We start from the raw sequence: 13,214 nt of genomic DNA, 5'->3' as shown, positions 1-13,214 counted from the left end.
TAGGGGATATTGCAGCATAGACTTTTTTGAGACTGACCACAGATCAATTGTGTGGTGTATGGTTGGAGTTGATTAGATTTGGAACCCTAGCTCGGCACTACCATTCCAAAGAAAATAAATAATACTTTTTGGATAGACTTTGTGTGAGGCCTTGCATCGTTATAAATGTTTTCAATGCCAATCTAGTTCATAAGGCCTATTTGAAGCTGACCATGGGCTGATGATTTAACCGTATGTGGGCTCTTAACCTAGCAAGGAGAGACCGTGTGCGACGACTAGTAGGCCATACTTGTAGGGGAGCTTGATGTGGTGGTTCATTGTGTTCCCTAAAGAATTTAATGATGGGAAGTTGTCCTTCCACTCTGTTCTTTGATGAAGGATTGCACTAGACTTGGAAAAACTACCATCCTTGCTACAACAAAGTTAGCAGGACCCCATTGCCCGCATGTGACAATCCTCGCTCTCGTTAGTTCAGGCTCAATGCTGCTGTTGATCAGTGCGGTATATGGAATGTAGTTCTCTCGAGCACAATATGATCTGTGGATCCATGATGAACAAAAACTAGAGGGTTTCCTTCCAAAATGATGGGCTCTTAGGCAAATCTTCTAAGCTTCATAATGGATCTCAGGTATCCAAAAACTAGAGGGTTTTTCTGCAGTTGAAAATTTCCTTCTGGCTCTCGGTAGTCCAAATCCAGCTGCATGTGCGTCCACCTTGTGAAGGTACAGATGGAACTTGCACGAATATGTCATCCTATCGATTTCATGACCCATTACTGTGGCCTATGCGGATTGGACAGAATAGGAGCCTCTCAGGTATCAAGCCTGTGGACGCCGGGCAAGGCGCATATTTTGCTTCATTTTCAGCAGGCAACCAGATCAACGTCGGCACCTACAAGCGTGAGGAGATTGGACAGCATAAACTCGAGAACGGGTTTCGATTACTTGAATATAGCATGACATCGAATTGCATATCATTCACCCACCCAATCCAATCATTTTGAAAGTTAAAGATGGTTAATTAAAGAGGTCGGAAAAGGCTGCATATAGAATGATGAATTGCGAGGCTACATCTCGTTGATGTGCTGTAGGCTTCATAGGTCCCTCACACTTTGCCCCCATCCATCACCAAGATCTGCGCCGTGGTCCTGCTAAATGTTACGTGGAGAAGTTCAAGACCATTATTTTCTGTCCAGCTACGGCCAACAATTTTGTATGTTCGTATCAGCCACTTGGTAGTAGGTAAGACAATTTTTCTTCAAGATTCCTTCCAGATCTCTAGCCACATCGTGAAAACACTGGACTGACTTTCTAGTACATCATGGTCATCATTTCCTTCCACGCTTTTGGCTAGCATGGGATACAACTCGAGAATACGTGTTAGAATCGATAACTTGCTGCATTATAATTTTCCCAAGATCTGCTCAGGGAAAACCTTCTCCAAGGAACTAATGAAACGTTTACAGTACAGCTTATTAGGTTCAACCGTGGAAATAGACAAGGGATACAGAAGGATCAAGATTATAAAATGTAGAATTTCAGCGATTGTTTTGCTGAGAATATCACATCAATCCTGTTAGATAAATTTGTAATTCCTGAATTAACAATGAAGAACTCTCAAGTCCCAACCATCTACTCTTAAATCAAATATTAGGTCTTGACACACTTCTTAACAGCCAGAGAGATAGCGGAACTCTTTTTAACTCCATACAAGTCAACCCTTGTAGAGAGAGTAGGCATGCAAAGCAGATGCAAAACAAACGGGAAAAAAATGAAATATGAAGACTTGATAGAAATTTTATAACAATAATTCACATGTGGCTAAATAAATAATACCTAAGCGAGAAACAAGATCTACCTCGTTCACTTAATTCCCACGACTCACCAATTTAGCAGGTACTAGACCAACAAAGACCAATTACATAACTACAGCTGCATTTAAAACATAAATACCAAACTATTTTCGCAATCAATTACTTTGAACCAATTCCAAATGATAACTTGGGACGAGACTTGTTCTTACCCAACAGCTTCATCAGGTTTGCCTTTTCTTCTTCCTCTTCCATTTTCTTTCTTCGCATAGCTTCTTCCTTTTGTTTCTGGAGCCGCTCCAACTCCTGAAAACGCTCCAACTCTTCCTGCTGTTGTTCCAAAGCTTCTCTTCTCTGAGACTCCTCCACCCTTCTCCAATTCTCCTCAAGCATCTTGTCCAACTCCTCACTCTCTCTCCGTTCTTGTTCCTGCAATGCCCAAATCAAAACACAACCAACCAACGAACCAAATGACAAGTTTAGAGAAAGAGAGAGCAATTGTCAAGAAGGTATTCTATCTATTTTAAGATTTTACACAAAACTCACTCTTAATTTTTCAGATCACAAGATAACAAAGGCTAAAAGCTGTTAGCAGTATTTAGTATATAGATATAAGAACATTTGAATGCCGACCAAACTCAAGCAGGAATATATCCAATTTTGAGGCAAGACCAATTTGTACAAGCTAACACACATCCCACCTGATCACAACTAATTCAGAACCTGTATAAAGTTGACATTTGCATTTCATGCCCACTAAAACACAGAATTTAGATCATAAAAACAATCAGAAAAAGAAATATCTGTATGTAAAGTTAGTAAGTGCACAATATAGCTTGTTTCCATACAAAATGCTTACCGCTTTCTGCCTGGCTTCCACAAGAGCTGCTTCCTTTTCCTTCTCATGTTGAGCAGCAACCTCATCAAGCAGCTTCTTTCGACCTTCATCAATCCGTCTTTGTATTTCTTGCTTGACCTCCTCGGAGTTCAAACTCTCTTCAACTTTTTTCCTAATAGCCTCTTCAATCCTCCTAGTAGTTTCCTCTTCTAATAGTTTTAATTCTGCTTCCTTTTGACGCCTGTTAGGAAAAGCAACATGTTAGACAAGGAACTGTCCTTTACCAAATTAATGTCGAAATCAACATCGAAACATGTCTTTGAGGCCAGACAAACAGGCCTAACTTTATCAGCAAACAGTATGACAAGCTTCGATTATCCTGACCAGCTAAGCCTTCCTTCTGTCCATCGTAATACTAAATACAAGCTTATGCTTTTTAGGCATACCTCTAAAGAATCCAGATCCAAACAAATGAGTTTTCAAACTGGTGAACAGTAGATAAAGGAGGCACCAATTGCATCATCAAATATAACAAGTGGAACTATAGCAGTAGCTTCCTTCAGAAAATCCTGTGGAGAAGAATGTCAAACCTGTGGCAGGTTTAAAACTAATCATGTAAACACTTCAATGCTCAATTTAAAGCACAGTTGTCGCACTATCAAATTCTAACTACTTAAATGCAAAGCACAGAAAACCGGATGTCGCATTAGCTTGTTTGTGGCACAAAAAATGATAGCTAAATGCCTCAACTGTTTACTACATATGACTGGAAAGTGAGAACCACTCAGAGTGACACTGAAGAACCACTATTATGAACCATTGACAGTGACACTGACGAACCACCATTATCACACTATCTAGAGGCAGTCAAAACTAAATCCTGAGCTGCCTCGGCAACACATAGACGAGCAACTTATTTTACTGTGATATGATTGTTCAAGAGTAACTCTTGTTCCAGATTAACTGGTTGCCAAACTCTAACCCAGCAATGGATTTCCTGCTACTTTTATGTAAAATGTGTAGCTTTTTTTTTTCTGGTAAATTAAAATGTGTAGCTTTAAAGTACAAATTTAGTCATTAAAGCAAAAGCAGTTTAAAAGTTTAAAAGTCAGATAGTCAAGGTTTTCTACTTATCGTATCTTAACCTACAACAGTTAAAATGATGATTTCATGTTTTCCAATGCAAGCATTTCCACACAACCAAACAAAGATGATGCATCACCCAATTCCCTTTATTTCCTATATGATTCAAAGATGTTACTTCCCCTTCTTACGCAATGGCGATCTCTCATGTTTATGGCCACCTGATTTCAAGTCTCTGTAATTTTACTTCATCTATCCTGTAGTGATAAATGATGCGCATGTGTTTACAGTTGAATGAATTGTTAAATAAGATGTCCAACAAGAAACTAGAATAACCCTTGTTTCTTGGGGTCACCTATAGGTAGCCTATCCGTGAGACTCCTCCATTTCTGCCTGACAATTTTCATTTTTCGGGATCATCCTTTGATACTCCTGATTTCAACTGCTTCTTTGCAATGACAAGACACTCTTACTAATTACTCCATATTTTTGCAAGTAATCTGGGTAATCACTTGTCCAACGTCAACAACCTATAAGATCTAGAACTTGCGCAGCACATTTAAACATAAAAGAATTTCTTAAAATTTTAGTTAGTCCATGCCTCTCAAAATATATACTGCGAACAATTTTGCTTAGTTCCACATGGAATAAGCAGATTTTGCAAACCGAAAAATGCATCAGTCCTGAACCAAAAAAATTATCCCAGTCCATAATGCCCGTTGCAAATTGTATAATTCAACCAATTATGAAAAAAAAAACTTTAGGAAAATGCAAGACTTTCTATTAAATCGAGACATATCAAGATCTATAAAGAAAAGAAATTACTGAAACCCCAGAATATTAATGGACAAGACACCTGAATTATACATTTCAAAAACTTTCTTTAAACCGAAAAATGCATCAGTCCTGAACCAAAAATTTATCCCAGTCCTTAATGCCCCTTGCAAATTGTATAATTCAACCAATTATGAAAAAAAAACTTTAGGAAAATGCAAAACTTTCTACTAAATTGAAACATATCAAGATCTATAAAGAAAAGAAATTACTGAAACCCCAGAATATTAATGGACAAGACGCCTGAATTATACATTTCAAAAACTTTCTTTAGCAATATTTAAAGAAGGGACGTCTAAGAAACTGCCAAATAGAAAACACAATTGATGATCAACACTCCTCAGTCCAAGCAATTTCAAAAAATTCATAAAACAAAAATTTGAACAAAGTTGTCATACTGACTACGTGACTACTAAGAAGGAATGTACTGATTATAACCATATAAAACAGCTGCACAGAGTTCGGCTTGTGCAATATTAATAACCCAAGCTCTTGCTTTCTTTTTTTGTCCACTTTCCAATCAAACAGTTGAAAAATATTTATTAGGACTCTGGAAATGGATAGAAGCCAATGCAGAGTAGGATATATGGAGCCAGCATAAAAAAAATGGGTTAAGCAAACCTAGAGTCAATTTTAAGTTCATTAACAATGTATCAATGTACTCTGCCCTGATATAGCATTTATTTTTTTCTTCTTTGACAGTCCAAACTACAGAGGCCTGATCTAAAAGCGTAAGTAAGGGCTAGATGAGACTTCATATCTGGATTGTTGGCACGCCTAATTTAAACTTTTCTTAACTGTTTAAGTTAGTATTTTATTTAATTATGTTGAAGTTGCAAATTAATATTATCGGTGATCTTTGAGGTCGCATGAGTTGATTTTCAGAAATGCCAAAAGTCTCCATCACAACTTACCATAACTTTTTTCAAGGGTTCAGATGCAGTTAAAAAATCTCTGCATCATTTCCCCCGAGTACACTTCCACTATTGTAAGTAATGAGTAAGTTACCACCTGCCACTATCAGATTATCTGCTAACAATTATGCCCAAGACTGCACAACCTCAATATTTAAACCTCATGAATTCCTTTTTCGAAGAATTGACGCAACAGTGAACAAAACCGCTATGATTATACGAGAACCTACCGCAGTGCCTGTAATTAGGCAGGAATACACGCGCTAATGAAGTCTGCTGATTGGGAAAGCTGCAAAGTATTGGGCCAAGAATAAAGGACAATAGCTAGCAGGTGAACGAATTGATAACAGTGGAAATGGAAGAAGAAATAACATGACATCCAGTTCCAACAGTTATGATATGGAACAAGTAACAAAACAAACAGAAAGAGGCACCCTAAGTAACATCTCCATATATATAAGCCTACTGAACAGTAGGTAAACCAAATTAGGACTCTCAAGACACCAATAAAGGGCAAAACGAGCACAAGGAGATCATAGGATGTTTCAGGATAAAGAAAGGAAGCAGAAATTAAAACCCCCAAGATGTTTGTGTGTATGTGTGTGTGTGTGAGAGAGAGAGAGAGAGACAGATTCACCCCAGAAACAAAGCCTAGGTTTTTGGGTGAAAACCAGTTAGACAAGATTTCCATGTTGGACACTAGTTAATAAAAGCAACTTATGAGAAGCTCCTCAGATTTGAAATTCATTCACAATCCAGTAAAAATAAATAATTTTAAATATATATTCATGAAATTGATTGAAAATAGTTGAAAATTTACCGGAACAAAGTTCTTTATGGTGCAGAAGTGAGATAAGCATGACAGGGAAAATTCAATCCAAATAACTTTTAAATAGATCAGTCAAAGAAGCCAAACATTGGTAACAGCAGATCACAAGGCATTGTTTTCATTTTCAGTCTACTATTATCGTGAAGATTCACTTTAACATGCTTACGCATCCTCTGCATTCCAAACCTTCCATGCAAATATGAAGAGATCTCTGAGCTCCAAATGGTAAAAGAGACATGTTAGCATTAATTTCTCATGTATATTTAGTACCAGCGGGAGTATAGCCACCTTCTTCTGTGAAACTAAACATTAACTGAATGTTCTTTTGGCCATACCCTAGAGATATCCTCCACGTACTTCAAAGCTCTTCAGGATCTTTTCTTGAGTTCAAGCATGAAAATGCGAACAATTTCAGTTAAATTAAATTATTAATGGACCATTTAAGCCCAAAATGGAGCACTTATGCACCTTCAGCATAAATATGAGAACAGGAGAACCTGAACATGAGACTTGCTCATGTACCATGTCAAACATCTACCATCCTCATCTCACTTTTATTTTTCAAAAAAAGCTAGTGATTAACTCATTGGCTCCATACACACTCAATTACTTCATAATAAATTTCAATTTGTAACAGTCAATAGGGTCAAAAATAGAGTCCATCCCCAAAATTTTTTTGCAACTACTGACCAACACCAAAACAGACAAACAAATATGAATAGATCGTTTACATTCAACAGTTTAGAAGTGAAGGATTGTTGCCTCAAGTATGTTCGCACAAACATGGAACACACACACATTATGCATTCACCGTCACCTATAACTGTCGCTGCCAATGACAAAGTTGAGGTTTAAAATTAACTCAGATAGTCAAAGTCTGACAAAAGGTTAAAAAAATGTTGGGAACATAAACTCCAAAAAGATATACATATTAGCAAGAAAAGGGACATGCAATAGAAGTGGGGAGCTTTAATAAGACTCGGAAAAACTTTAGAACTTCTTTAAATCGTGATGAATTAAATTCAGAAAACAAAATTTGAGAATTCTTAAGTTCAGAAAATCTTTCGTAATCTTAAATAACAAAAAAGAAGGCAATTTAAATATAGTCCATTCATAGATGATATTTATGCATGGGTAAAGCATTGGGAGGGTTCACTTAATGTATTAAGAAATCGGTGAGCCCATCATACCCTTTTTCTCCCTCTCCCTCACCAAATGTTGTTGTATTAGCTTAAATTGTAGAAGATATATTTTTAGATGCTCTTTTTTTTAGAGGGTAGAAAAGAGGAGCAAACCCCAAATACAACCATTCAAAAAATAACTCTTTTACTTCAGCTTCAACTACAATACAATCCCAAAGACCAGAGGGATTAGACGATCTATTTATATTATTGTATTACACGTAGGAAAAATCTGCCATTTTACGAACTAAGATGTCATCTTACATAAAAAATGTATACAAATATTTCCTTTTCATTTTAAGATTTTTCATTTATCTTTTTTTTGGTCATTTTCACATACACATAATTTGTATTTGCTTTTAAATCATTTAACAGCAATCTGCCTAGATGATTGTTTCCATCATCAGCATCCACCTAAGCATGTATGTTCGCATAACTGCCTTTTAAATCCTTAAAGTGCAACTACAAAATTATCTCAATCTTTGTTTGAGTCAGCCAGCCATAGATACATATGTACATTCCTCTTCTCCCTGTAACCCATTATTCCTTTTCTGAACTTTCATGCTTAAGTGTAAGGATGAGGATTTACCTGGAAACTATATGCAGATGGAATTCAATATGGTAACAAACTTGGCACAACAAAAAATCTTTTAAAATTTATTACATAAATAGAATGAGTTAATGCATCCCCCAAAAAGTTGACAAAAATTATCCCATCCCTCAAAATTCATCTGGAAATCAGATCAATGAGCATGAAAGCAGATCACATGAAAAAGAATTATTACTAATCTCGAGGAAAGAACTTTAAGAAACCATGCAGGTTCAAAAGAACAACATTGCATAAGTAAATCACATAAATAAAATGTTTCAAAAGAAAGTGACAGAAAAGAACTTTTCTATTTTAATGCCATTACTAAAAAAAGCAGCACAGATATCCTTTTCATAAAACTTTTTATATTCTAGGAAATGCTTCTGAGTTACATGATCCCTATGTGTCATGCCGATTAACATTATAACAGGAGGCCTGACAGTTTAGGATCAGTTTATACATTTAGATATAATTTCCTAAGCAAGAGAGCCATAAATATGTGATATGGCCAAAGAATAGAAGCACAGATTCTTGAAGATTTTTGTATTTCGACCAGACTAATCATTTTCTTTAAATTAAAACTGACTCATCATAATACATTAACTGTTTATTGAGTTCATAACCATCATCAGAACAAACAAGTCATATCTTGATACAAAAAGTTATCAGATGCAATTAGAAAAGGAAAAGAAATCATCAAACAGGAAGGCATCAAGGTTGACATCACCATTGAAGTGACCAGCAATCCTTGCTCGATCATCCAGCCACTAAGAGAGAATTTTCAAGTTCCATTAGAAATCTTGCATGGCTTTTCCAACAATTATAGTGCACAAAACCTTGGTAGTTAGATTTTCATCTACCACCATTCCCCAAATGCAAAACTTACTCAAACTTGGTTTGTCACAAACATGAATGGCAGGATACAGGTGCCACCATACTGACAAGGTAGGGGTGTCATATAGAGCACCACAAACACTATGGCTGACGATGTTAGGGATAGGTATGCAAATGAAGTAGGGGATAATGCATTTCATATAGAGAATGCGAGAGTGTGTCAATATGAAGAGCATAAGTAGTAGAATAAACTTACAAAATGGTAACCATCAAAGCTTTGTGTAGAAAATGCCCACAAAGGAAGGGGTGTAGGTGTTTACCGTTTCTTTTCTTCTTCTTCCCTTCTTTGTTTCTCCATGGAATTTTTGCGCTCTGTTGATCCAAGACTAGGGCTTTGAGACTTGTCTACAGGGGACCTTGTGGTGCTCCTGCTTCGTCGACTGTACCTCCTTGATGGAGAACGACCTTTGCGCCTCCTAGGGGTTGGAGAACGGCTTTTTCGCCATCTTGATGAAGGAGAATTACTTTTTCTCCTAAAAAATGAAATGATACATTATCATGAAGCAGTGTAGAGAATCTTTGAAACATATAATAATGACGACAAAATCTTTTTTCAACTACAAGATAATACTAGACTAGTCGACTTACAATATATCATGTACAGTCACCTCAAGCATTGTTAAGTGTTAGCTGTGTATGCTCCATCTTTTACCAAAACACTCTTGTAAGTCCGAATCAAGCAACCAAAGGATAACCATGAGCATTCACCACCTGCTTTTATGGGTCCTTTTTTCTTTTTGACAGTGAAAACATAAAATCTTATAAAATTTTATTTTTTTACAGAATACACATCCAGTAATAAATAGCATTTACAACTTTGAGAAGGTAAAATTCATGTTAGATTTAATCCCATAATCAAATGGATATGGTTAACCAAACATCAAAGGTTCTTTAATCTCATGCACCATTAGAAGTCCTACAGAGTTGTTGACATTGTTAAAGTAGAATGATAGAGATTATTCCCATTGAAAAAGTGAACAAAATTGGGACTGAAGTATGATTGCTACTGAATAAACTGCATAGCTACCGTCTGCAAGAACTCGAAGATTACTATCATTGCAAGATCATCAATCCGACTACTATACCATAGCATTAAAAATTTTAAAAAAATAGCAACTATTACTTTCTCAAAAACATGTGGGTACTACATAACATATATAAAATGAACTCCCTGAGAGCAGACCAATCCATTCCATAAGTAAAGCATGATAATCATATTCAAACTGCTGTGTATCTGTTGGGACGCAAAACACAAACATGCAGCTAGTTATTGCAAACCCCCTTGAGAGCACCATCTAAAAAAATCTCATTCTTCGTCTATAGAAGAGGCAATAATAATCAAACCAGGATGAATACACCACAATAACGGAGTCAATTTTAATATTTTTGTCCAACATTCAGAATTCCAGGTCATATCTTATTAAGTTTGCTATTTTTCTGAGTTGATAAATCAAGTTCAGCAAGACTATTATGAAGAAGTAAATAATCACAAAATCATGACTAGTATTTTCAAGCTATCTGTTTCCTCCGTAAAAAATGTGGTGCATCCTGCTGTATATGGATAATAACAATTTCAGCTGGGTTGTTATTAAGAAGAAAAGTTTTTGTGATTATGGCCATTTTCATTATGACATTCTTTTTCTTCATAAGGATGTGGTGCTCTTGCTGTATCTGAAACAATAGCAGTAACAATGATAACAATGGTAACAGAGCTACAACACACTGATCATCATCTTTCAACTTTCAGCATCATCTATCTAAGACACAGCAAATAATCTTCCATGAAAGCATTAAACTAAGGACTTTGATACAGCTGTAATTCATGACAATATTATACGAGATCAAACAAGCACACTTGATTGGAAGGAATCAATCTGGAAAAAAACATCATTTGGAGAAGCAGTCTGAAATGATTTTCAACAAAAAGTTCAGCAAATTGATTTATCGTTTCCCTTGAGAATGATTTTTCTCATCTTCATTAGAATTATTGGTGATCAAAAAAGAATGTATTAATCCACGTTATTCAAGGTCACAAGAATAGCAACTTAAGAATGGGTGCAAACTATTTTTTGCATGCAACTGGTTGACAGAACACAAACATAAAACCAGCATTTTTCTGTCTCAACTAGTCTGCCGAAGGAAAAGATTTTGCAACCTCTGTATCTCATTAAAGAAATTAAAAGCACTGTTCTGCAGCACCAAGTTAACAAAATATGTCTATGAACAAGCTTCAACCAAATACCAGGTAATAATCACATGAAAACAACCAATCCAAAAAAGCTTTCGGAAATTATAACCAGTTTTTGACACCACCATGCATCTCCACAGTACTCTCCAAAATAATCACCACCTTCATTGAGGACAAAAGAAAAAAATAAAAAAAATCATATGCAGCTAAGTAATCGAAGAACAAGCGTCCAAGCACCAGCTGATGCCACAATCACTATGCTTTTAGCAACGGAAATATATTTCTACGTTTAACAGAAAACCTTAGGCACTCCAATTTATATAAACCAAAAATAATCATTCTTTTCCATTCTGGCTGCAAGAAGATATCATAAACCACTCGAAAAATGGATTAACTGTAGCCTGGTAAGAACTTCTAACTCGATCGAGCAATCAGTCTTACATGTGGATTGATGCTCCAACAGGATGAAACCAAATTTGCTTTCATTCAATCTTTCTTCATACAATGTATTCTTATGAAGTAGAAGCAGAAAGGTATACACAGATATATTACAAGCTGGAATCTTGCGAAACAAGATGCATTAGAAAAAAGGGAAATTCAAATCTAAGAAAGAAAAAGGGCTATGCTGAGGGTTTGTGATTTCAAGCGAGATCACCTATAAGAGTAAGGAGAGCGGCTGCGATCCCTTCTGCTTCTCCTGCTGCTGTACCTGGGAGAAGGAGAGCGCCTTCTCCTGTACGAAGGAGATCGAGATACCATCCGCGGCATCTCTCACCCAGTCCAGAATCAATTAGGGGAAGAGTGCGATTTCTTACAAATCAAGAAATCAAACCAAGCTCCTCCCGTCCTCTTGAGATGCCCTAGGAATCCCAAGCGAAACCACGTGTAAGGGAACGGGAAAAAGAGATCCAAGAAATCGTCGGGGACTATTACCGCGAAACAGCCTTGATTCATGGAGAGATTTCTTCCGAAGACCGGATGGGAGGATCTGATTCAACGAGAAGGAAGTTAAGGGCCGATCAAAACAAAACCCTGAAAGAGGAACCGGGGAAAGAATAGGGGAACCTGGCTGAAAGGCCAGAGTACCGGCCGGGAGAAGCGACGGAAGTTTCCGCAAGCGGAGGAGAAGAGATCGAGGCGGAGAGATGGAGACCCTCGAGCCGCGCTCTTTTTCTTCTGCGGGAAAGAGCTAAAGTGATTTCCGCAGGGCAGGGACCAGCGTTCCGAGAGACAACGAGGAGGGGCGGAGAAACGCTTATATATTGATAGAGGCGGCTTGGGACTCTTAAGGCCTGACCCTGGACCAATAGGAGAGACACTTGTTAGGACAGCGCCAAAGCAAACGTCAAGAAGGCTTTACCTTTTTTTTTTCTCAACTAGCGCCAAAGCAAAAGTGAATTTTGATGGTGGTATGTTGATGGATGGTGTAGCTGGAGGCATCGGATTCGTGATCAGAGATTCTTTTGGCAGGCTAGTAGCAGCCGGAGGACGGCGCATTTCTGGGATTACTGTTGTTGGAGCAGAGCTTCGGGCTGCATGGGAGGGGTTGACATTTGCGAGGAGGGCCCTTGGAGTCGAGAGAGTGTATCTCGAGGGGGACTCTTCTGTGGTGATTGACTGGATCCGAGGTGTGGATAGATATGGGGACGGCCATCCTCTTATCAGAGAGTCTCGCAGGATGGTTCAAGAGATGGGTGGGTTGGCTGCTCATGTGTTTCGGGAGGCGAACAGGGCAGCAGACTGGGTCGCCTCCTTTGCCGCTAGGCACTCCGGAGACTTTTTATGGACATCTGCAGGAGATATTCCTTCTCCTTTGTACTCTTTGCTTTCTCGTGACTGGGCAGGATGTACTCTAGTTAGAGCTATATAAATTGCCGCATTTACCAAAAAAAAAAAAAAAAGAAGGCTTTACCTTTTTTTTTTTCCTTTGAAATCATTTGAAAAATTAGAACCTTTACCGTAATTCTCTGAAATCTTTCCATCAACAAATAACACCTATCCCTATAGCTTAGACAAATAAATTGGTAGTATTTGTTGTAATCCTAAGTTAATTT

General features: G+C 37.4%; 1 protein-coding gene across 5 annotated transcripts; it reads right to left on the bottom strand.

The window, feature by feature from the left end:
• Positions 1 to 1,762: 1,762 nt before the first annotated feature.
• LOC103701828 (uncharacterized) lies at positions 1,763 to 12,395 on the bottom strand. Of its 5 annotated transcripts, XM_088708990.1 has the most exons (7): positions 12,226 to 12,392; positions 12,094 to 12,148; positions 11,816 to 12,020; positions 9,561 to 9,705; positions 9,233 to 9,445; positions 2,670 to 2,889; positions 1,763 to 2,239 (listed from the first exon to the last, which is right to left on the bottom strand). In XM_088708990.1, the coding sequence occupies exons 4-7, from the start codon at positions 9,587 to 9,589 to the stop codon at positions 1,973 to 1,975; spliced, it is 729 nt and encodes a 242-aa protein (XP_088565116.1). In that variant the 5' UTR covers positions 9,590 to 9,705; positions 11,816 to 12,020; positions 12,094 to 12,148; positions 12,226 to 12,392; the 3' UTR covers positions 1,763 to 1,972. The 5 variants fall into 5 exon arrangements, with proteins under 5 accessions (XP_088565116.1, XP_008782240.2, XP_038986016.1 ...); XM_008784018.5 differs by lacking the exon at positions 9,561 to 9,705 and having other exon boundaries at positions 12,226 to 12,395; XM_039130088.2 differs by having other exon boundaries at positions 9,561 to 12,020.
• Between the last annotated feature and the right edge of the window lie 819 nt (positions 12,396 to 13,214).

Source organism: Phoenix dactylifera, chromosome 12 (assembly GCF_051530095.1).
Source record: "Phoenix dactylifera cultivar Ajwa chromosome 12, Ajwa_hap1_PhDact_Kaust_v1.1, whole genome shotgun sequence".
In the NCBI taxonomy this organism is placed as follows: Eukaryota; Viridiplantae; Streptophyta; class Magnoliopsida; order Arecales; family Arecaceae; genus Phoenix; species Phoenix dactylifera.
Note: the sequence above shows the minus strand (reverse complement) of the source record. Positions and strands in the feature narration are given on the sequence as shown.

What these genes read in the sequence shown, in the direction of transcription:
- LOC103701828 (XM_008784018.5), bottom strand. Translation starts at nt 11,928, where the DNA reads ATGCCGCGGATGGTATCTCGATCTCCTTCGTACAGGAGAAGGCGCTCT. An exon ending in GAAGAAGAAGAAAAGAAACG is followed by an intron (nt 2,890 to 9,232) that starts GTAAACACCTAC and finishes TTTTCCTAACAG; the next exon opens with GCGTCAAAAGGAAGCAGAAT. An exon ending in TGGAAGCCAGGCAGAAAGCG is followed by an intron (nt 2,240 to 2,669) that starts GTAAGCATTTTG and finishes TGGGCATTGCAG; the next exon opens with GAACAAGAACGGAGAGAGAG.